Here is a 24,193-nt window from a genome sequence, read left to right on the forward strand (position 1 = left end):
TAAAAAAAAAAAAAAAAAAAAGAATGTTAATTGAAGCTCTATTGTAGAAGGAATTAACAGACTAGGTCTCTTTAAGTCTGGTCTCCCCTTAATTGGCTCTTATAACTTCTTGTTTAAAGGGAGAAACTGTAAAGGCCCTCCCCTGTGGCAGTCTGATCCTAGCTCCATTCCTGTTCCAGATACTGTCATGGTAACCACCAGCCTCTTCCTTTGAGCTACATCTTACACAGATGCAGCTGTGATTCTGTCTGAAGGAACTTTTCCACTCTAACAACTCACTAGAAAAACTATATCAATTACAAATTTAATGTTCAGTCTGAATGTAGGGGAATTTTTGAAGAGTAAAAATGTTAAATGCAAAATCCAAACTGTATCAGGCTTGTCCCAGATAAATATTAATAATAACCTTATGCAAACAGGTAATTCTTGTCTTTGTTCTAGAGTAGTTGCTGCTTGGCATTTTTAGCTTTCAGTGCTGTTGCAGCACTCTGCACATCTAGGTCCTACAAATGCAGGTTGGGATTGCTTCTAGCATACCTGGAAATCTTGGCATTTAGCTAGACTGGAAGCATTTCCCAACTATAGCATTGTTTGTGCTTTATTACTGACCTATGCTAGTAGGGGAGAGAACATAGCTTTCTCTCCAAGCTGAATGCAACACAGGACACTGATTACCCCCAGGACTGAGGAAGGCCACTTTTTTTTTTTTAATCAGGTTGGCAGTCTTATGTCTGTCTGTTAAGTAGGCTGAAGGCATATGGTTAGCAATTAACAGGAGTTGGCATCTGATTTGAAGGTATAGGGTCTTAAAACCTGAATTCACGGGGGGGTGGGGGGGAGGTGGCTCAGTGGTAGAGTGCTTGCCTTGCATGCCTGAGGCCCTGGGTTCGATTCCTCAGCACCACATAAGCAAAAAGAAAAAAAAAAGCTGGAAGTGGCGCTGTGGCTTAAGTGGTAGAGTGCTAGCCTTGAGCTGAAGAGCTGAGGGACAGCGCCCAGGCCCAGAGTTCAGGCCCCATGACCAGACCCCCCCAAAAAAAAAACAAAACTGAATTCATGGGCTTGGAATGTGGCTTAGTGATAAGAGTGCTTGCCTAGCATGCATGAAGCCCTAGGTTCAATTCCTCAGTACTATATAAACATAAAAAGGCAGAAGGGGCCCTGTGGTTCAAATGGTAAAGTGCCAAGCTCAGGGACGGTGCCCAGGTCATGAGTTCAAGCTCCAGGACTGGCAAAAAAAAAAAAAACAAACACTGATAGCTTAAAATAAACTATGATCCAGGCCCCAGTGGCTCACACCTGTAATTCTAGATATTAAGGAGGCTCATATCTGGACAGGAAAATGTATGACACTCTTATCTCCAGTTAACCACCAAAAGCAGAGGTATGGCTGAAATGGTAAAGTATCAGCCTTGAGCACAAAAAGCTAAGGGACCTATTAGTTTTCTCATCCACCCATTCACATATACAAGTCCTAGACATAATTTTTTTAAGTACATGTAAGAGGATTGCACCTGTGAGGAATGAGAAATAGAAAAGATGGAGAAAGGTTGATTTTGTTTGTTTCCTGGTTGACAAAGGATCAAGCCAAGACCTTGTGCAGATGTTATATCACTGAGCTATACTCTTAGATCCAGCCATCTGGATCTTACTCAATTGGAAATGATTTGAGTGGACAGAATTGGAGCAGATAGCTAAAAAACATTTTCTGTGAAGATGTAAGAGTCCTCCATAGCCGGGCGCTGGTGGCTCATGCCTGTAATCCTAGCCACTCAGAAGGCTGAGATCTGAGGATCTCCGTTCAAAGCCAGCCCGGGCAGGAAAGTCCATGAGACTCTTTATCTCCAATAAACCGCTAGAAAACTGGAAGTGGCGCTGTGGCTCAAGTGGTAGAGTGCTCGGCCTTGAGCTGAAGAATGCAGGGACAGTGCCCAAGCCCAGAGTTCAAGCTCCACGACTGGCAAAACAAAACAAAACAAAACAAAATAAAAATCACATGCCTAATCTTTTCCTCATCCCTTCCCCTTCCCTAGTCTTCTTCAGGTAGGCTGTAAGGAGCTACAGCAATGTCTGATTTTGTGGAAAGTGAAGCTGAGGAATCAGAAGAAGAATACAATGATGAAGGAGAAGTGGTGCCCAGAGTCACCAAGAAGTTTGTGGAAGAGGAAGATGATGGTGAGGAGGCCCCAGTCTCAAGCTTCTCCCCACTATTGCTAAGCTTTGGATAGTTGGATTCTTGCTGATGAAAGGCTCAGGCTGAGCACAGAAGTTCTCACACATGAGGTACCAGCTTGAGAACATTCAGTCATTCTTAGAAAATGCTTAGAGCATCTATGCTATCTGCTGTATACCAAGGACTGTGCCTAGAACTAGGAAGACAAAACAAAGACTCACTACTGCATATATTAGTGGGTGTTTATATTCAATGGGTGGGAACAAACAATAACCCAGTAAGTGAATCTGTGCATAATATTTCCTGATTTTAGCCCTTGCTGTGTTTATGCACCCAGTTACTTATATCTCTGGTCAAGCCCACCCTTTGGGATCATTAGAGTAGAACTGTGAGATAATTTTAAAGGAGACAAGGGAAATGTTTTATCAGAAGTTTAAGGAAAGAATGTAGCTGCTAAGATTATAAACTGAGGGAAATAGCTTATTGGTAGATATAAAGCTATAAAGGAGGCAAAATAATTAGGAAGATTGTCTTTCCTAAAGACAGATGGTGAACATGGGAAAGGAACTATCCTTTGTAGTTGCTGGTGCTTCAAGTTGATAACCATGTTTTATGCCTTTACATGAAGCAGAAGAGTGAACATGGCACTTGGTTCGTTAAGTTTGGCAGATAGACAATTGCAGTTAAGCAGGTGGCTCTGCTGCATTCCCTGCCTAATCCCTGATCTCCATGTCTTGAAACCTGCATGATTCCAGATGAGGAGGAAGAGGAAGAGAACCTAGATGATCAAGATGAGCAAGGCAATCTGAAAGGATTTATCAATGATGATGATGATGAAGATGAAGGGGAGGAGGAGGGCAGTGATTCTGGAGATTCAGAAGATGATGTTGGCCACAAGAAGAGAAAACGCAGTGAGTAGTATATTTTCAGGGCAGATGAGACAGGTGGAAGTTGCAGTGGGGAAGGGATCTCCCAGCTGCTATGGGTAACACTTTGTTTTCTTTAGCCTCTTTTGATGACCGCCTGGAGGATGATGATTTTGACCTCATCGAGGAGAATTTGGGTGTCAAACTTAAACGAGGAGTGAGTATTTTTGTACTGTTTTATCCTTGTCCCTGGGGACAAAGAAAAACCTCTTCGAAACTGTCTTCTTGGGAGAAGAGGCACATCCTCAACATTTTGGGGAACCTAAGAAAGAGAAAGCTGTTCAATATTAGAGTATTGTGGAGCCTGGGTTTGTGTCCCATATCTGGGTGCCTATTGGATAAAGGCTTATCATTTTGCAAGGTGGTCCTTGGGTCTGAAAGAGCATCATTCAGCATGTTCTTTCCTATCACCTATGGCAAGTATAATTGTGTAGGAAGATGGAAATGAGATTGGGAGAGTGGATATCCTTTGGGCAAACTCCTCAGATCCTGACAAAGCAAGCTTTCTCACCACCAGCAAAAGTACCGACGTGTCAAAAAGATGTCAGATGATGAAGATGATGATGAAGAGGAGTATGGCAAGGAGGAACATGAAAAAGAGGCTATTGCAGAGGAAATCTTCCAGGATGGGGAAGGGGAAGAAGGACAGGAGGCTGTGGAGGCCCCCATGGCTCCTCCAGAGGAAGAGGAGGAAGATGATGAAGAATCAGGTATGTAGCACTGGGCAGTGTTTAGATGATTTGGGGGTATTTTCTGGTATCTTTGTAGGAACAGTATGGTAAACCATTCCACAGTCACTAGCATTTGACACAAGGGAATTCCCTTTTAGAAATCACCCTGCCCTTCTTACTGGAAGGAACTAAAGCTATTCAGCCCAGGCTCAGTCCCTGACTAAACATTCACCTGTCCCTTCCTACCTAGATATTGACGACTTCATCGTGGATGATGATGGGCAGCCTCTGAAGAAACCTAAGTGGCGGAAAAAACTTCCTGGATACACAGATGCGTGAGTGGGGTCTGATACATGGTGCTGATAAAGGCTTTATTGGGATCACTTAGGTAGGAGGACAAAGGCTTCTACCAATGAGACATGGCTCTTGGCTTTTTTGCTTCTGTGCCTTAAAGTCACTACCCGTGACTTCCACCCACTCCTGCAAGCCCTCAGAGCTCTCTAAGAAATTAGAATGGAGTCCCATATAAGCAGGGCTCCAGCATCCCTCTTCCACCTGCAACTCTCATTTTTATTCATTTCTGGATTGGCCTTCTAAATTTAATTTTGTGCCTGGATCAGAGTTTAAAAGTTTGAAAGCTTTTACTATAAGGGAATGCTGTAATGTCTTAGCAGAAAGTAGATTCACTGAGTAGGGTATGGGCCTATCTGCCTTATTGCTGTTCTATTCTTGTCATTGGTAGGAATACTGATAAAGAATATTTTGCCTAGTAGTATCCTCCATCTTCACTACTCAACAGTGAATATGGTTCTCCTTTCTTCATCTTCTTAGTCACTGGGACATATTTTATGTTCTTCCCTCATCTGATCCTGAGCCTCTTGTTCTCACAGAGCCTTGCAAGAAGCCCAGGAGATCTTTGGTGTGGACTTTGACTATGATGAATTTGAGAAATACAATGAATATGATGAAGAACTGGAAGAAGAGTATGAATATGAGGATGATGAGACTGAGGGTGAAATCCGAGTGCGCCCAAAGAAAACCACTAAGAAGCGTGTAAGCCGCAGGAGCATCTTTGAGATGTATGAGCCCAGTGAGCTGGAAAGCAGCCATCTCACAGATCAGGACAATGAAATCAGAGCCACTGACCTTCCTGAAAGGTTCCAGGTAAGAAACTACAATCTTCTGCCTTCTGGGGATCTGCTATCACTTTGTAATCAAGAAACAATCTTACAGCCATTTGACACTAAACAATGTTGAGCAACCCATGTCCAGGTCTTAGAGGAAGGAAGGTAGATTAGAACCCTGCTTATAGTTCTTGAAATGATATTCTTTTCTTTTTTAGCTTATATCAGCTATATACAAGAAGGAATTTCATTGTGACATTTTCACTCATGTATACAATGTACTCACCCTCATCGCTTCCTGACCTGCCTCCTGGATTTCTAATATTATTTCAAGAGGTTTCACTGTTTGAATCTCATACTTGACAACAATTTATTCCCACCCAAACCCCTCTTGTTCGCCCAAACCCCTCTCAATAGTTGGGTATAAATGAGCGTCTTCCCTAGATACAGCCAGTCTCACCTTGTTTTCCATTGCAGCTCCGTTCCATCCCAGTCAAGGGGGCTGAAGATGATGAACTAGAAGAAGAAGCTGACTGGATCTACAGAAATGCCTTTGCCACACCAACCATTTCTTTACAGGTACTCAAATGAGATCTTAGAGGTTTTTGTGGATTTATTTTTGGTGTGGTATTGGGTTTTGTTTTATTTTGTTTTTTTGTGACAGTACTAGAACTCATGTCTCATACTTGTTGTCATTCTTTCACCTGAGCTATACTTTCAGCCCTGTTTTTGTGCTAGTTATTTTGGAGATGGAGTACAGTGAACTTTTCTACCCAGGCAGGCTTTGAACTACAATTTTCCAGAAATGCAGACATGAGCCACCAGCACTTGGCTGGTACTGGGATATAAGCTCAGGGCTTCACATTGCTGCATAGGTACTCTGCCTATAGCTCTTTTTGTTCTGGCTATTTTGAGATAAGGTCTTGATTTTTGTCTTGGCTGCAGGACTATGATTATCCTTTTTATACTTCCTACCTTAGCTACAATTAATAGGCATGCACCACCATGCCTAGCTTTTTCTGTTAAGGTGAGGTCTAATGAACTTTTTTGTCTTGACTGGTCTAGAACTGAAATTCTTCTGATTTCTACCTCCTTAATAGCTAGGATTGGGGCTGGGAAGGTGGTTTAGTGGTAGAGCGCTTGCCTTGTATGCATGAGGCCCTAGGTTTGATTCCTCAGCACTACATAAGCAGAAAAAGCCAAAAGTGGCGCTATGGCGCAACCTTGAGCTGAAGTGCTGAGGGACAGTGCCCAGGCCCAGAGTTCAGGCCCCACTGCCAACCAAAAAAAAAAAATCTAGGATTATAGGCAACAGCCACTGGTGCCTGGCTGCAATCCTTAGCTTTTGACATGAATCAGAAGCCATTTGATTAAACTGTGAAGTCACTTCTCCCCTTCTCTGCCCCATGTATCTACATGTTTATACATTTTAGATTTTTTTTCAGACAAGGTATTCTGTATTATTTAACTGATTTTTGTGGTAAGACAAAGCAAAAGTAAGTAACAGTGTCTTACTGGGTTGCGTTGTTTGTTTTTTCCTACTGTAGGAAAGCTGTGATTACCTAGACCGGGGACAACCAAGCAGCAGTTTCAGTCGTAAAGGGCCTAGCACCATTCAGAAGATCAAGGAGGCCCTAGGCTTCATGCGAAATCAGCATTTTGAGGTAGCACCTCAAGCTCTAGTGGTTAGAATTTCAATTAAAGAGCTGGGAACGTGGCTCAGTGGTAGAGTGCTTGCCTCGCATGTATGAGGCCCTGGGTTCAATTCCTCAGCACCACATAAACAGAAAAAGCCAGAAGTGACACTAGCTCAAGTGGTAGAGTGCTAGCCTTGAGCTGAAGAGCTGAGGGATAGTGCCCAGGCCCAGAGTTCAAGGCCCACGATCAACCAAAAAAAGAATTTCAATTAAAGGATAAAAGAAAGGGAGGTACCTAAGTAGGTCAAACCCATTCCCAACTCTTAGAAGTGGGTCTTTAACTCAGGAAATATTAGGACCAACTAAGACACTAATCATTAAGAGAACAGGGCTACTTAGCTATAATATTGTCTTCCCCTGTTGAAGAAAGCATTGCTCTGGGTTGCCTGTGTGGAAGTTATGCTTGCAACTGTTGAATTTTCTGTAGCTATCCTTGCAGATCTTTCTTCTATATGACTTCAGTTTCCTTGCTACCCTAGGTGCCTTTTATTGCCTTCTACCGAAAAGAGTATGTGGAACCTGAATTACACATCAATGACCTATGGAGGGTATGGCAGTGGGATGAAAAGGTAATGTAGATACATGGCCCTCATGTGCAGACCAGGTTGGGTACCGTTACTACAAGAATACTATAAAACTATTCCCACTCAGGCCTACCAAGCTCCCCACAACAGGTCTCTTGATAAGAGAACAAAGCACCCAGCCTTGCAACTGCAGGCTAACCGCCACTCCTTACTCTCATCCTAGTGGACTCAGCTGAGGATCCGCAAAGAGAACCTAACACGGTTATTTGAGAAGATGCAGGCTTATCAGTATGAACAAATATCTGCTGATCCTGACAAACCTTTGGCTGATGGCATCCGGGCCCTGGACACGACAGACATGGAGAGGTAGGGCTTGCAGGGCTTTTCATTACAGGGAGCCCTCAGACTAAGGCAGGTGTCCCAGGAGTAGTGTTTCCTTACAGGATTCACAGCATAGGGTCCATCCCTAAGAAATCCCAACTTGTTTGCACATGAGAAGTAATTTTTATAACACATTCATTTTAGTTCTTCATATTAGCTGTTGATAAAAGCCACAGCTTCACTCTGGCTTATTTGTGGTTAATTGGACATAAAAGTTCACAAACTTTCCTGCCCAGGCTGGCTTCAAACCATACTCCTCAAATCTCAGCTTCTGGAGCAGCTAGGATTACAGTGAGCCACTGGTATCCAAATTGTTACATCTATATGATTGCAGAATGCTGGTGCATGTGTTAGTTGGCATCTTGCTTCCTAAGAATTAGACTCTTGGTAGCAAAACTGTGGCATACCCCATCCACAGTGATGACTGAGATCGTATCCCTTTCTTTCAGGCTCAAAGATGTACAGTCAATGGATGAGCTGAAAGATGTCTACAACCATTTCCTGCTGTACTATGGTCGGGACATCCCCAAGATGCAAAATGCTGCAAAGGCTAGCCGCAAGAAGCTGAAGCGTGTAAGGGAGGAGGGAGATGAAGAAGGTGAGTGCTGAGAAAGAAAACCACGATACTTATCAGCCAGAGTATCTCCAAAAGTACCTTTGGCTGAGTACCCTTAGGGGCTTCTTGGCATGTCTCTTCAATCCTCATGTGAAATTAGAAACTAAAGCCTAACTTCCTTCTAATTTTCTTTACAGGGGAAGGTGAGGAAGCAGAAGATGAGGAACAGAGGGGGCCAGAGCTCAAGCAAGCCTCCCGTCGAGACATGTATACCATCTGCCAGAGTGCGGGGCTAGGTAAGTAACAGCCAGTTTCTTGGGACTTGGGCATTCTAGCCTTATGCAAGAGGAGGTACCCAGGAGAAAAACTGGTAGGAAATAGAGGAAAGAATATCTGCATCAGTCTTTCTTCCAATACTTAATTAACCTAATCTACTTTATGACTTCCTAGAAACAGTATCAAGCCCATACCCACCCCTCCTTTACCATGGTGCAGCCCTAAGTTTCTGAAGTAATTAGAACCTCTCAGATACTGCTACTCCATTTTTTCATTGTTGTCTGATGGCCTTAATGCTGCTTTCATGTCCTTTCTTTTTTTTGGTCAGTTGTAGGGCTTGAACTCTGGGCCTGGGCGCTGTCCCTCAACTCTTCAGCTCAAGGCTAGCGCTCTGCCACTTGAGCCACAGCACCACTTCCAGTTTTCTGAGTGGTTTATTGGAGATAAGAGTCTCATGCACTTTTCTGCCCAGGCTGGCTTTGAACCGCAATCCTCAGATCTCAGCCTCCTGAGTAGCTAGGATTACAGGAATGAGCCACCAGTGCCCAGCTCCCAGCTTTCATGTCCATTTTAAGTCCAAAGCTGCTACTCTAGACTAAGAACTCATCCTCTACCTTACTTTTCACTCAATTTTCCTTAGATGGCTTGGCCAAAAAGTTTGGGCTTACTCCTGAGCAGTTTGGGGAGAACCTCCGGGACAGCTATCAGCGGCATGAGACAGAGCAATTCCCTGCTGAACCCTTAGAGCTGGCCAAGGATTATGTTTGCAGGTAGGCATGCAGCAGGTGTCTGGCAGGAGAAGGGGCCTGAGGTCCAAGACACCATCATCCTACAGCTCTGCTGTTTTCCTCACAGCCAGTTCCCCACTCCAGAAGCTGTGCTAGAAGGTGCCCGCTACATGGTAGCATTACAGATCGCCCGGGAACCCCTTGTTCGACAGGTGCTGAGGCAGACCTTCCAGGAGAGAGCCAAGCTAAATATAACTCCTACCAAGAAAGGTAGAAAGGTGAGCTGGGTAAAGGACTTTGATGCAGGATATGGCCTTGCTGTTAGATTGAACTGAGTCTTGTACCTTCTACTAGTTGAGCTATGTACCTGGAGCCCAAAGTTAGCCTTTTCCCCCAGAGCCACGCCCTGCCTACCATAGACTGATGATTCCCTCTTGATGTGTACAGGATGTGGATGAGGCCCACTATGCCTATTCCTTTAAATACTTAAAGAATAAGCCTGTTAAAGAACTGAGAGATGACCAGTTCCTGAAGATAGGCCTGGCTGAAGATGAAGGACTACTCACCATTGACATCAGCATAGATATGAAGGGAGTTGAAGGGTAAGCAGAGCTAGGCTTCTAAAAGATCTTTGGGGAAGGTTGATGGAGGGAAACTATCTTAGGAATGTGAACTACCATTTTAGAGTTGAGCAAGCCACTAACCCTGGCTGTCTCATGGTTTTCATGGAAATCTGGGTGTTGCTTTTTCTCCATCCCTGACACCACAGTTCTGTATCTCTTCTCAGCTATGGCAATGACCAGACATATTTTGAAGAGATCAAACAATTTTACTACCGAGATGAGTTCAGTCACCAGGTACAAGAGTGGAACCGGCAACGCACAATGGCCATTGAGCGAGCATTACAGCAGTTCCTTTATGTGCAAATGGCCAAAGAACTCAAGAACAAGCTGCTGGCTGAGGCCAAGGAATACGTTATAAAAGTAAGGACAGGGGCTGGGAAGGTGGCTCAGTGGTAGAGCACTTGCCTTGCATGCATGAGGCCCTGGGTTCAATTCCTCAGCACCACATAAGCAGAAAAAAAAAGAAGCCAGAAGTGGTGTTGTGGCTCCATGGTAGAGCACTAGCCTTGAGGTGAAGAGCTGAGGGACAGCGCCCAGACCCAGAATTCAGGCCCCACGGCCGGACCCCCCCCCCCAAAAAAAAAAAAAAAAAAAAAGTAAGGACAGATTCTCTTTCATATATCTGTCTTTATATGTTTATTTGATAGTGGTATTAGGGGTATAGCCCAAGGCCTAACAAGTGCTGTACCACAGGGGTACACCCCCCTTTTTTTTTTTTTTTAGTAAGTTTTTTTATTGTGAAAATACCATAGAGATGGGTTACGATTACATGAGCAAGGTAATGAGTACATTTCTTGTCAAGCATTGTTGCCTCCTCCTTTGTTTTTCCCCTACAATCCCTGCCCTCCCATCTCCATGACTACACTCCCCCCACCCTGCCCCTACACCCTCTTCTTGAATTTATGCAAGCACTACTTACTTATGTTTCTATCTTCTGTGTACTGTCCTGTTTTTAGGACAGTATGAGCCAAGTGTTGGTGACTCGGGCCTGTAATCCTAGCTACCCAGGAGGGTAAGGTCTGAGGATCATAGTTCAAAGCCAGTTCAGGCAGAAAAGACCATGATACTCTTAACTCCAGTTAACCAGCAAAACCAGCAAAATGCCCAAAGTTGAGGGGTGGCTCAAGGGAATAGAGCATCACCCTTAAGCAAAAAGCTAAGGAAGAGCATGAACCCCTGAGTTCCAAGCCCTAGTACTGGCCCCCCCAAAAAAACAAAGTATGCCTTTCAGTAGTGTAAGCCTGCCAGGGACTAGGAGCCTATGCACACATAAATACCTTCATACATTTATTGACCAGTGATCATAATATTAGTGTATCTTCTCCATAGGCCTGTAGCCGAAAGCTCTACAACTGGCTGAGGGTAGCACCCTACCGACCAGATCAGCAAGTAGAGGAAGATGATGACTTTATGGATGAGAACCAAGGGAAGGGCATTCGAGTCCTAGGCATTGCTTTCTCCTCTGCCAGGTAATGGCCCATACCTGTCTGTCCAGTACTGCCTCTTACCTTTCTTCCTCATTTCATCCTTCTCTCATTCTTATACTGCTGACTATTGCACTTCTTTTGTTTGTCTGGCTGGCTGGCAGAGATCACCCTGTATTCTGTGCCCTGGTCAATGGTGAAGGAGAAGTGACAGACTTCCTCCGGCTGCCCCATTTTACCAAACGGCGAACTGCATGGAGAGAGGAAGAGCGAGAAAAGAAGGCAAGTCTCTGGAGTAGGGGTTAGCAAGTGTGCATCTAGAGTAAATGTTGTAATTCAGTGGGATAAATATTAAGATCTAAGCAATCTGGAGTCGTTCTCTCATCTATGGGCAGTAGATGGCACTGGAGTTATGTGGTGAGAGTTGACTTTGGGCTTGCAGCCAGCTGCTGGTTCTTGTGTGCTTCTGGAGCTGCCATGGCTTCCTCTATTCTTGATGGCATCTGGGTCAGACTGTTCCAGGAGCTGAAAGCCACTAGGGTGTTAAGCAACCTTTTCCCTACTTCAGCCTTTGAGCACCTCCTTTTTTTTTGGGTCCTGTCATGGGGCTTGAACTCTGGGCCTGGGCGTTGTCCCTCAGCTCTTCAGCTCAAGGCTAGCGCTCTACCACTTGAGCCACAGCGCCACTTCTGGCTTTTTTCTTTTTGCTTATGTGGTGCTGAGGAATCGAACCCAGGGCCTCAGGCATGCAAGGCAAGCACTCTACCACTGAGCCACCTTCCCAGCCCCATCAAATCCCTGAATCTTGACCCCCATCCTCTACCCCCAAAATAAGGTCACAAGTACCACTGGATCTTGGCATCTGAGACTCAAAAAAAAAAAAAAATCAAGGCAAGCATTCTACCACTTGAGCCACAGTGCCACTTCCAGTTTTCTGGTGGTTAATTGGAGATAAGAATCTCACTGACTTTCCTTCCCAGGGCTGGTTGAATCACGATCCTCAGATCTGAACTTCCTGTGTAGCTAGGATTACAGACATGAGCCACCAGCACCCAGCCAGAATCTAGTAATTCTTGTTTTACAGCAAGTCTTGATTTCCTAACTGACTAATCTTTAGATCTGACCAAGAGTAGTACAAGATGAATTCTAATTAGATGATTAAGCAGAAGTAGGTTTTACCTAAGTCAATTATCTGTCAGGAGAAAGTTAGAAATATCTCTTGATGATACCATGGACCACACAATCTCTTAGACCCTTCCAGCTTTTGCTCTTCTGCAGTCTTATAAGATATCATGCTACTGGGCTGGGAAGGTAGCTCAGTGGTAGAGTGCATGCCTTGCAATCATGAGGCCCTGGGTTCGATTTCTCAGCACCACATAAACAGAAAAAGCCGGAAGTGGCGCTGTGGCTCCAGTGGTAGAGCGCTAGCCTTGAGCTGAAGAGCTGAGGGACAGTGCCCAGACCCAGAGTTCAGGCCCCATGACCGGCAAAAAAAAAAAAAAAAAAGATATCATGCTACTTAAGAGAGAACTACTGGAAATTTGCCCATGCACAGATGCACTCAACTCTGATTTTCTTTCAATCCAGGCTCAAGATATTGAAACTCTAAAGAAATTTCTTCTGAATAAGAAGCCTCATGTTGTGACAGTTGCAGGAGAGAACAGGTAGAGGCACAAGGCATCTGGCTTAAAAAGTTACTGTTACTCAAAAGTTACTCATCCCTTGTTGATCTAGCATATGCCCATAACATAGTGGGCATGTATCTACATAGTTTTGATAACCCAGGCCATTTCTGAAAATGGTCTTCTTTATCATTAAGTTCTTTCATCCCTACCCTACCTCAGTGACTATCCATCTATACCTTAGAAAATACATTAAAGAGCAATACTCCTTATTCCTCTAGGGATGCCCAGATGTTGATTGAGGACGTGAAGCGCATTGTGCATGAGCTGGACCAAGGCCAACAACTCTCTTCTATTGGAGTGGAGCTGGTCGATAATGAATTGGCCATTCTTTATATGAACAGCAAGAAGTCAGAGGTAATACTGGAACTCTGCCCTAGAGTCTACTCTGGTCAGTGCTGAAAATCCAGAAAGACTTCATAGGAAAATAAAGTTAACAGTCTTAGGACACCATCTGTTCACTGATCATATAGAGGTTTTTCCTTGTTAAGTTACAATTCAGATTGGGAACTCCAGAGATTAAAGCAGTTTTAGGAAAATGGGTCCAATAGGAGAAGAGAAAGGTTGTGTCAAGTCAAAATGTTTTAGATTTCCTTTTGACAGTGTCACTGAGGGAACCTTAAGGCCCTGTAACCCTCATTTCACTGTAGGCAGAGTTCCGGGATTACCCACCAGTACTGAGACAGGCTGTCTCCCTGGCCCGGCGCATCCAAGACCCTTTGATAGAGTTTGCCCAGGTGTGCAGCTCTGATGAAGACATCCTATGTCTCAAGTTTCACCCCTTGCAGGTGAGTAGGATTTGACAAGTAGGCTATGTGGGTGGAAAGGCACAGTAATTTTATTCCTACCTACTGTGTGTTGATAGGAACATGTTGTCAAAGAGGAACTCCTCAACGCCTTATACTGTGAATTTATCAACCGGGTCAATGAGGTTGGAGTTGATGTCAACCGTGCCATTGCCCATCCTTACAGCCAGGCTTTGATCCAATATGTCTGTGGCCTGGGGCCTCGGAAGGGAACTCACCTGCTGAAGGTAGGGTGGTTTGAATCAGAAAATAAAAAAGTAGGGCTGGGAAGGTGGCTCAGTGGTAGAGCGCTTGCCTTGCATGTATGAGGCCCTGGGTTCGATTCCTCAGCACCACATAAACAGAAAGAAAAAAGCCAGAAGTGGCACTGTGGCTCAAGTGGTAGAGCACTAGCCTTGAGCTGAAGAGCTGAGGGACAGCGCCCAGGCCCAGAGTTCAGGCCCCACAACTGGACCCAAAAAAAAAAAAGTAGGGGCTGGGAAGGGGGCTTAGTGGTACAGTGCTTGCCTCGCATGCATGAGGCCCTGGGTTCAATTCCTCAGTACCACATAAGCAGAAAAGGCCAGAAGTGGCACTGTGGCTCAAGCAGTAGAACGATAGCCTTGAGCTGAAGAGCTGAGGCACAGCGCCCAAACCCAGAGTTCAGGCCCCATGACCAACCAAAAAATAAAAATAAAACAGGAGAGTAGCTCACACCTGTAATCCTAGCTTCACAGCAGCTGATATGTGATCACAGTTTGAAGCCAGTCCAGGCAGAATAGTATGTGAGACTCGTATCTCCAATTAACCACCAAAAAGCCAGAAGTGGAGGTATAGCTCAAATGGTAGAGCTCTGTGAGCATAAAAAGCTTTGTCAATATAATGTATACATTATATGTACACACACACACAAAGCCAGAAATATTGGATTGGACACAAATCTCAGGACTGTGGAACGTTGGGAGGGTGGGAGTAAAAGAGTTTGTGTATGTGTGTGTACGTGTATGTATATGTTTACGTGTGTGTACTGGAACTTCAATTCAGGGTCACCCACTCTCACGTGGCTTTTTTACTCAAAGCTAGCCATTTACCACTTGAGCCACACCTCCACGCAGCATATTGATGGTTAACTGGAGATAGGAGTCTCATAGAGGGCTAAGAAGGTGGCTTTGTGGTGGAGTGCTTGCCTCACATGCGTGAGGCCCTGGGTTCGATTCCTCAGCACCACATAAATGGAAAAAGTTGGAAGTGGCGCTGTGGCTCAAGAGGTAGAGCACTAGCCTTGAGCTGAAGAGCTGAGGGACAGCGACCAGTTAGCTTCAAACCTCACTCAGTCTTAGGTCTCAGCCTCCTAAGTAGCTAAGATTACAGATAGGGATCAACTACTCGCTACCACCCAGCTGACTGGAGTTTTTTCCATTGGGAAGAAAAAGAATTTTAATCAGTGGAAACTACTTAAAAAATTGGTATATTTTCATAATGTAAGTTTTTTCCTATAGCGTATATTTGTATGACTCTTAAGCAGTTCTTTAGTTGCATATAGTCTGTAATGACATAGTGTAATTTATTAATAACATTTTAGTGAGATAATATTATGGTAATGCTCATTTAAATAGCTGAGTAAAAATAGATTCTAAAATGGAGGGTCAGCAAGGGCCATCAGGGAAGCAGGCTAGGGAGATGAGGCCTGCTTAACCGCTTACCATGGCTCACTCCAGCCCTCTCCTCTAGATCCTGAAGCAAAACAACACTCGACTTGAGAGCCGAACACAGCTGGTCACCATGTGCCACATGGGTCCCAAAGTCTTCATGAATTGTGCTGGCTTCCTCAAGATTGACACAGCCTCCCTGGGGGACAGGTGATGCCCTCTGCCTAGATGAACCAGGAGAATTCCTGTGGGCTTTGATTTGCAGTTTCAAGAGATTAGTGTTATCAAAGAGCCCCAAGCCATTTAAATTAGAACATTTTTTGTTTTGGATTGGTTTGTTTTTATTTTGTTTTTTGTTGTTTTTCTTTTTGGTTTGTTTTATGGTAAGGATCAAACCTAGGGTCTTTCACTTGCTAGGCAAGTGCTCATCCTCTGAGCTACATATCCAACCTCTAAATTAGGAAATGCTTTAAAGAAAAGGTAAGGAGTCTTTATTCAGTTCAAGAGCCGCTGACCTATGGAAAAGATCGGTTCAATTATGTGAGGCTTAGTTCATCTGAGAGAAATAAAAGAACGAATTTAGTTTGTGAATTCAGGGCCTAGGACAAAACACAAGATTTTGTTACTGTGGTTTGTTGCATCCAGATAAGGGTGGGAAGAATGTGGGGAGTGGAAAATAGTGTGGGTGTGAAGAGGTACAGAAGGGGGAGAGTGATTGTTATGTTTTAAGATGATGTTTTTGAGAGAAAGTTCTATTCACTTGGACTTTGGACTTCACTATTGACCTCTTCCTCTCCAGAAGTTATCAACTCAGTCTTTGGAGGATCTTTTCCACGGGCACATAGCTCCTCAATTCAGTAATGGAAGTCAGTGGGGAATAGGCTTCAAGTTCTAAAACTTCATTTTCCACTCAGCTTTGCTGTAACACTCCACGAATAACATAGGTCCATGTGAGTGCACGGGCAAGACTAGCCTGGGAAGGCTTTATGGGGGAAAACAGCTGTCAGCAAATTCTCAGGTCTTTTTCCCCCTTCTTGTTTTATCTTCTTATAAGATTCATATTAGTTCATTATATAAAATTCAACATAAAGAAATATTATGCAGAAAGTGGAAGTCCCCCATAACCCCACTCCCCAGAGATAACTACCATAACAATTTTTATGTATACTAGTTTTTTCTAAATTTTAATTTTGCTATGCATTTACTAACTACCCATTTGCTACCAAAAAAAAAAATGGGATCATATGATTCATAGTGTTTTGCAGTGCATTTTCCACATATCAGTACATCATGGCCATCTTCCCATGTCAGCACACAGATCTATCTACCTCATTCTTTTTAATGACTGTACAGTATCCATCATATGGAGGTACCCTGGTTTATTTAACCAGTTCCCCATTGGTGAAATTTGGGTTGTTACTAGAGACTTCTTGTTCTATATCCTGCCCCTTTTTTCCTTTTCTTCAGCACTGATTCATACATTGAGGTCCTTGATGGTTCCCGTGTCCACCCTGAGACCTATGAATGGGCCAGGAAGATGGCAGTAGATGCCCTGGAATATGATGAATCTGCTGAGGATGCTAATCCTGCAGGAGCCCTTGAAGAAATCTTGGAAAACCCAGAACGACTCAAGGATTTAGATCTTGATGCCTTTGCCGAAGAACTAGAGAGGCAGGTAAGTGACAGTGTGGAAGGTCTGGTAGTAAAGAACCAGTCCTAATGGCCTAGGTAAGAGAGTTTGTCTTGAGCAAGTATCCAGAGAAACCCTGATACTATTAGATTACAGGCTTGAGCCTGCCTCTTCCCTGTCTGTATGTTGCTGGCTTTCTCCAGGGACTGTTTGTCTTCTTATTAAGGAGCCAGAAAAGCCTCAAATGTTTTGACTGTAATTGTGAGAGATGGGACCTATGTCAGTACTAAAGTTTCCTTCTGAACCCTCTTTCTTCCTTTCTGACAGCAAAGGTTTGCATTTGTTTATGTTTTCATGAAGCATTGCTAGCTTCAAAAACAACCTTTTGTGAGGCAAAAACAGTTAGTTACAAGTGCCTCCTTGCTACTCAGCAGGAAGATCACAAGGGCAACCTGGGTAATGCAGTGATGCATCATCTTTTTTTTTTTTTTTTTTTAAGTGTGGGGGGAAGCCATGCCAGGTGCCAATGGCTCACGCCTGTAATCCTACCTACTCAGGAGTCTGAGATCTGAGGATCACAATTCAAAACCAGCCAGGGCAGAAAAGTTCCAGTGAGACTCTTATCTCCAATTAACCTCTCAAAAACTAGAAGTGGCACTGTGGCCCAAGTGGTAAGAGTGCTCGCCTTGAGCACAAAGAGGCTCAGGTACAGAGCCCAGGTCCTAAGTTCAAGTCCCACAACCAACAAAAAAAAAAAAAGCCATGCCTGGCCAGGGGCTGGTTGCTCACGCCTATAATCCTAGCTACTCAGGAGGCTGAGATCTGAGGATCAAGGTTCAAAGCTAGCCTGGGCAGGAAAGTCCAGGAGACTCTTATCTCCAATAAACCACTCAAAAAATGGAAGTGGCGCTGTGATTCAAATGGTAGAGTGCTCGCCTTGAGCTGAAGAGCTGAGGGATAGCACCCAGGCCCAGCGTTCAAGCCCCATGACTGACCAAAAAAAAAAAAAAAAAAAAGCCATGCATCAGTGGCTTGTACCTATAATACTCGCTACCCAGGATGTTGAGATCTGAGGGTTGCAATTCAAAAACAGCTGGACAGGAAACTCTGTAGCCTCTCATCTTTAATTATAAAGCTAGAAATGGAGCTGTGACTGAAACTCTGGCAGAGCCCAGGTAACAAGTTTTAAAATCCAAGAAAGAACAATCAAAAATAACTGTCAGCTGAACGCTGGTGGCTCACATGTGTAATCCTAGCTACTCAGAAAACTAAGATCTAAGGATCGAGGTTCAAAGCCAGCCAAGGCAGAAAAATTCATGAGATTCTTTTTATTTATTTATTTTTGGTCAGTTGTGGAGCCTGAACTCTGAGCCTAGGTGCTGTCCCTCAGTTCTTCAGCTCAAGGCTAGCGCTCTACTTCTTGAGCCACCATGCCACTTCCGGCTTTTTTCTGCTTATGTGCTACTGAGGAATTGAACCCAGAGCCTCATGCATGTAAGGCAAGCACTCTACCACTGAGCCACCTTCCCAGCCCTCATGACATTCTTATCTCCAGTTAACCACCAGAAAAATGGAAGTGGTGCTGTGGCTCTAGTGGTAGAGTGTTCACTTTGAGCTGAAGAGCTCAGGGACGCACCCAGGCCCAGAGTTCAAGCCACGTGACTGAACAAAAAAAAAAAGTAACTCAGGCCTGTAATTCTAGCTACCAGGCAAAATTTTTGTAAGACTCTTATCTCTAGTCAAATGGTAAAATGTTATCCTTGAGCAAAAAAGCTAAGGTGCAGTGCCTAAATCTTGAGGTTAAGAGCCTCCCCAGTACCAGCACAAAAATGAATAAATGAAATAAAACTAGGAGAAAAAAGACTAGAGGTTTGGGCCGGGCGCTGGTGGCTCACGCCTGTAATCCTAGCTACTCAGGAGGCTGAGATCTGAGGATCGTGGTTCAAAGCCAGCCCGGGCAGGAGAGACCATGAGACTCCTATCTCCAATAAACCACCAGAAAACCGGAAGTGGCACTGTAGCTCAAGTGGTAGAGCACTTGCCTTGAGCTGAAGAGCTGAAGGACAGCACCCAGGCCCAGAGTTCAAGCTCCATGACCGACCAAAAAAAAAAAGACTAGAGGTATGGGTCAAAGAGTAAAGTGCTGGGGCTGGGTATGTGGCTTATTGGTAGAGTGCTTACTAAGCATGCATGAAGCCCTGGGTTAGATTCCTCAGTACCATATAAACAGAAAAAGCCAGAAATGGCACTATGGCTCAAGTTTTAGAGTTTTAGCCTTGAGCAAAAGAAGCTCAGAGACAGTTCCCTGAGTTCAAGTCCCACAACTGGCAAAAAAATAAATTAAAAAAGAGTATCAGGTGCCTACATAACAAACTCAAATCCCTGAGTTCAGACTCCAATACCATCTTTAAAAAAAGTTGGACATGGTGAAATAAGATCCTGTTTGAACCAGTAAACCAGGCCTGGTAGCATACGTACTTGGCATCCCAGCTAAACAGAAAATAAGTAGGAGAATCTTCGGCTGGCCTCAAGCAAAAATCATGTGACCCTACCTGAAAAAATAAATAGGGCAGATTCAAATGGTAGAGTACTTGCCTAGCAAACAAACACAGGCTCTGAGTTCAAACCCTAATACCAGAAAGGAAATTTTTTCTTTTTTCTTTTTTTTTTTTTTTTTTTTTTTTTTGGTCGTGGGGCTTGAACTCTAGGCCTGGGCGCTGTCCCTCAGCTCTTCAGCTCAAGGCGAGCGCTCTACCACTTGAGCTACAGCGCCACTTCCGGTTTTCTGGTGGTTTATTGGAGATAGGAGTCTCACGGTCTCTCCTGCCCGGGCTGGCTTTGAACCACGATCCTCAGATCTCAGCCTCCTGAGTAGCTAGGATTACAGGCGTGAGCCACCAGCGCCCAGCTTAGAAAATTTTTTAAAGTAGAGGAAATTTTCCTTTAGTAAAAATTGTTGAGTTTTATTCCCCCTTCTTTTTCATATTGAGATTTAAACTTAAAGCCTTAGGATTGCTAAGTAGGTGCTTTATCTCTTGAGCCATGCCCCCAGCTACCGGTAATAAATATTGAAGGAAAAGAAGAGAGGCCCAGGGCTGGGAATGTAGCTGAATGGTAGAATGCTTGTCTAGCATGCATTAAGCCCTGGGTTCAATTCCTCAGTACCACATAAACAGAGAAAGCCAGAAGTGGCACGGTGGCTCAAGTGGTAGAGTGCTAGCCTTGAGCTGAAGAGCTCAGGAACAGCAGCACCCAGGTCCAGAGTTCATGCCCCACATCCAGGGGGGAAAAAAAGAGGAGAGGCCCAGATAGGAGCCAATTGTCCTACTTCTTTTATTGAAACCTTCCATGAGGTTTCAGCAAAGAGCAGGTTAGAGAATAGTTTGAAGGCTTTTTCTGATGACCTTCTTCCCCCAGGGCTATGGTGATAAACACATCACTCTTTATGACATCCGAGCAGAGCTGAGTTGTCGGTATAAGGATCTCCGGACAACCTACCGCTCTCCTAATACAGAAGAAATCTTCAATATGTTAACCAAAGAAACACCAGAGACTTTCTATATTGGTAAGTTCTGAAGTCATATTTTTAGTTAAAGGAATATGTGTTTGGGGGAACAGGGAGCTTTTGCTCTCAAACTTGGCAATAATTTCAATAGAATGGGGCAAGTTTGTATTGTAGGAAAAGAAACACAAGAGAGTCTCATCTAAAAAAAAAAAAAGAAAGAGCCAGGCGCCGGTGGTTCAGGCCTGTCATCCTAGCTACTCGGGAGGCTGAGATCTGAGCATCGAGGTTCTAAGCAGCCCAGGCAAGAAAGTCCGTGAGACTCTTATCTCCAATAGACCACTAGAAAACAGGAAGTGGCTCTGAGGCTCAAGCAGTAGAGCACTCACCTTGAGCTGAAGAGCGCAAGGACAACACCCAAGCCCAGAGTTCAAGCCCCACAACAAAAAAAAAAAGAAAAAGACCTTGTGCTGGTGACACATGCTTATAAGCCTGTCTACTCAGGAGCCTGAGATTTGAAGACCGAAGTTCAATGCCAGCCCAAACAAGAAACTTCATGACTATTTCCAGTTAACCACCCAGAGAGCTGGAAGTGGAGCTGTGGCTCAAGTGGTAGAGTGCTAGCCTTGAGCAAAAGAAGCTAAGGGACTTTAGTTAGGCCCTGAGTTCAAGGCCCAAGACCACCACACACACAAGAAAATGTAGGTCATAATATGGAAGTCAGAATTGGATTCAAGTTGTACTTCTAGCCTACATTGGGATCTTCATTAAGTGACTCTTCTGGGCCTCATGGTCCCCTAGCATCCAATCAGGAAAAAGTCTCCTTTCTCAAAGATAGGAAGAAAAGCAATGGGGATTAAGAAGTTCGGTCATGGGGCTGGGAAGGTGGCTCAGTGGTAGAGTGCTTGCCTTGCATGCATGAGGCCCTGGGTTCGATTCCTCAGCACCACATAAGCAGGAAAAAAAAGCGGAAATGGCGCTGTGGCTCAAGTGGTAGAGTGCTAGCCTTGAGCTGAAGAGCTGAGGGACAGCACCCAAGCCCAGAGTTCAGGCCCCACGACCAACAAAAACAAGAAGAAGAAGAAGTTCTGTCATTACTGGGTTGGTAAGAATGGGTCACCTCTCCATTCTCTGCTCTGTTCATCCTCTCCTTTCCTGTAGGAAAGCTCATCATCTGCAATGTCACTGGCATTGCTCACAGGCGCCCACAGGGTGAGAGCTATGACCAAGCCATCCGCAACGATGAGACAGGGCTGTGGCAATGCCCCTTCTGCCAACAGGACAATTTTCCTGAACTAAGTGAGGTAGGTGCTGCAGTGTCATCATCTTTAGTGAATTTCTTTGGTGATCTAAAAAGAAGCAAGTACACAGAAAAAGAAGGATAGATTACATGCTGGTTTAAGGAAGTCCTTCCCTATGCCACTGAGAATTTACCTATACATTGCCATTCATTCTGGTAGAGTCATCCTAACCCTAAACTTTCATCCTATTCTCTGTGTATCACTCCAGAAACAAAATGAGAATACACTTTTTTTTTTTTTTTTTTTTTTGTCGGTCGTGGGGCTTGAACTCTGGGCCTGGGCGCTGTCCTTCAGCTCTTCAGCTCAAGGCGAGCGCTCTACCACTTGAGCTACAGCGCCACTTCCGGTTTTCTGATGGTTTATTGGAGATAGGAGTCTCACAGTCTCTCCTGCCTGGGCTGGCTTTGAACCGCGATCCTCAGATCTCAGCCTCCTGAGTAGCTAGGATTACAGGCGTGAGCCACCAGCGCCCGGCCATTTTTTTTTTTTTTTACCTAGAGGATGGGCTGTATCCCAGTATATACTTATTAGAAGGTATGTGCAGGCTTCCTTCAATTCTGTTATTTTTTTTCTGTATTCTTCCAGACAGCATCTGCCTTTCTGATGGTCAGAAGCCATTGAAGCCACCTTATTAGGCAGATGTAAAAGAGTTTCTCAGCCTTAACCAATAAAAACATCTGATATGATTTGTCCAAGATCTGAGATAGCCAAGGGATATTTCATCCCACTATAGTAAGTCATCCTGAGAAGACTTACATAGATACCTCTTCCCTCCTCTCTCACTCCCCCATCCCCAGTCCTGGGGCTTGAACTCAGGGCTTGGGCACTATCCCTGAGCTTAAAAATTTTTTTTTTTTGCTCAAGGCCAGCACCCTATCACTTGAGCCACAATGCCACTTCTGGTTTTTTCTGTTTATGTGGTACTGAGGAATCAAACCCAGGGCTTTGAGGGCTGGCTCAGCGGTAGAGTGCTTGCCTCTCATGCATGAGGCCCTGGGTTCAATTCCTTAGCACCACATCAGAAGTGGCACTGTGGCTCAAGTGGTAGAGGGCTACCCTTGAGCTGAAGAGCTGAGGGACAGCACCCAGGCCTAGAGGTCAAGCCCACGACAGACAAAAATAAAAACAAAAAAAAACAGGGCTTTATGCATGCAAGCACTCTACCACTAAGCCACATTCCCATCCCTAGATACTTCTTATACTCACTAAGGCAAGACAAAACAAAAAGGGCCTCAGTTGGAACTAGAGAGATATGCATTAATTAAGCATAAAAGAGTAATCTGGTTCCAAGCATCAGCTATGAGTCAAGGAACACTGTGGGTGGTCAAGTTCTCCCTTGGAGGTGGCTGAGTCAGTTTTTCAGACTAGTGCCAAGTATCAATGGTAAAATTTCAGTTCTTTCTGAACTTGTGATCTTTGGGACCTTAATGATCAACCTCCTTTCCTCATGTCTTTTTTCAGGTCTGGAACCACTTTGATAGTGGTTCATGCCCTGGCCAAGCTATTGGTGTCAAAACACGGCTGGACAATGGTGTTACTGGCTTCATCCCTACTAAATTCCTCAGTGACAAAGTTGTAAAGCGACCAGAGGAACGAGTGAAGGTACATAAATGACTTGCCTAAGGATGTAGGGGAGTTTCCAACCACCCCAAGTCAGTTCTCTAACTTCATGCTATCTCTACCAGACATTAGGCTGTGTTCCCAGTGGCTGCTGGTGGAGAGAGCTTGGTGGTAGGATTATGAGTAGCTGGAAGAAACTGAGAAAAGCATCTGAATGAGTAGCAGCTTTTGTCTACTGCCTTTGTAAAGCAGCTGCCAGCCCTTTGAGAGAGGGCTCGCTTCCTGTGTGGGAAGCTGAGGTTTCAGCAAAGAGCAGGAAGCAAGACCCAGTATCACATGGTGCAAAAAGAAAGGCTCTGCCTGTTCTCCCATGCCAAGCAGTACTGCTTTAAGAGATTTAACAGGATGTGTGGTGCAGCCCTATGAACAAGGCACCTCTGGTTTCCACAGCAGACCTGAGAGACACAGAAGAAACTTTCAAATCGTTTCTTCCTAGAGCTTGGCAGTAAATTTCTAACTCTATCCTAGTATTCTCCAGCCATGACAGCCATTTACTATACACCCATTGGACACTGGCACTTGGCATTGATGTATGTTGTCTCTAATCCCACAATATGATGGGACCGGAATATCTTCTTTTTTCAGAGAAAGTGCCTTTTCAGGATCACCCAGTCAATGGCATGCTAGGACCAGATCTGCCAGTTTTTTAGTTCTAAATGTTATAAACATGGGAGGACTGTGGACTTAGAAGGCTTGGGAAAGAAATCCCTAATGGGGAAATTCTCAACAGGAGAACCACCATGCAGAGTAACTGGCTTTATAGCAAATATTTAGAAGGGCTCAAGTCCAATAAAGTACATAAAAGAGCTGTTACTTTGTTTTCCCTCCAAAGATGGAAGTTAGATTTTGATCATCCATGGAAGCAGTAAGCAGGTAACTTTATGGGAGAAGGGAAGAGTGTCAGTTGATGAGGAAGGAAGT

At 44.4% G+C, this 24,193-nt stretch overlaps 1 protein-coding gene across 1 annotated transcript in view; it reads left to right on the top strand.

Annotated features, from left to right (window-relative positions):
• The window catches only part of Supt6h (SPT6 homolog, histone chaperone and transcription elongation factor), a 38,237-nt gene that overhangs the window by 6,287 nt on the left and 7,757 nt on the right, over positions 1-24,193 (top strand). The window contains exons 2-28 of the mRNA XM_070027303.1: positions 2,034-2,175; positions 2,929-3,084; positions 3,180-3,256; positions 3,617-3,809; positions 4,021-4,105; positions 4,661-4,934; positions 5,372-5,473; positions 6,442-6,558; positions 7,071-7,160; positions 7,339-7,481; positions 7,946-8,094; positions 8,250-8,348; positions 8,969-9,098; positions 9,184-9,334; positions 9,504-9,658; positions 9,844-10,039; positions 11,009-11,148; positions 11,268-11,385; positions 12,691-12,767; positions 13,007-13,142; positions 13,436-13,573; positions 13,651-13,818; positions 15,302-15,429; positions 16,687-16,894; positions 20,267-20,414; positions 21,513-21,655; positions 23,114-23,254. Coding sequence (XP_069883404.1) covers positions 2,067-2,175; positions 2,929-3,084; positions 3,180-3,256; positions 3,617-3,809; positions 4,021-4,105; positions 4,661-4,934; positions 5,372-5,473; positions 6,442-6,558; positions 7,071-7,160; positions 7,339-7,481; positions 7,946-8,094; positions 8,250-8,348; positions 8,969-9,098; positions 9,184-9,334; positions 9,504-9,658; positions 9,844-10,039; positions 11,009-11,148; positions 11,268-11,385; positions 12,691-12,767; positions 13,007-13,142; positions 13,436-13,573; positions 13,651-13,818; positions 15,302-15,429; positions 16,687-16,894; positions 20,267-20,414; positions 21,513-21,655; positions 23,114-23,254 — 3,771 coding nt within the window. The 5' untranslated portion in view covers positions 2,034-2,066. The remainder of the gene's footprint in view (positions 1-2,033; positions 2,176-2,928; positions 3,085-3,179; positions 3,257-3,616; positions 3,810-4,020; positions 4,106-4,660; positions 4,935-5,371; positions 5,474-6,441; positions 6,559-7,070; positions 7,161-7,338; positions 7,482-7,945; positions 8,095-8,249; positions 8,349-8,968; positions 9,099-9,183; positions 9,335-9,503; positions 9,659-9,843; positions 10,040-11,008; positions 11,149-11,267; positions 11,386-12,690; positions 12,768-13,006; positions 13,143-13,435; positions 13,574-13,650; positions 13,819-15,301; positions 15,430-16,686; positions 16,895-20,266; positions 20,415-21,512; positions 21,656-23,113; positions 23,255-24,193) is intronic.

This window comes from Dipodomys merriami, unplaced genomic scaffold (assembly GCF_024711535.1).
Source record: "Dipodomys merriami isolate MVZ:Mamm:240054 unplaced genomic scaffold, mDipMer1.0.p SCAF_19, whole genome shotgun sequence".
Taxonomy (NCBI): domain Eukaryota; kingdom Metazoa; phylum Chordata; class Mammalia; order Rodentia; family Heteromyidae; genus Dipodomys; species Dipodomys merriami.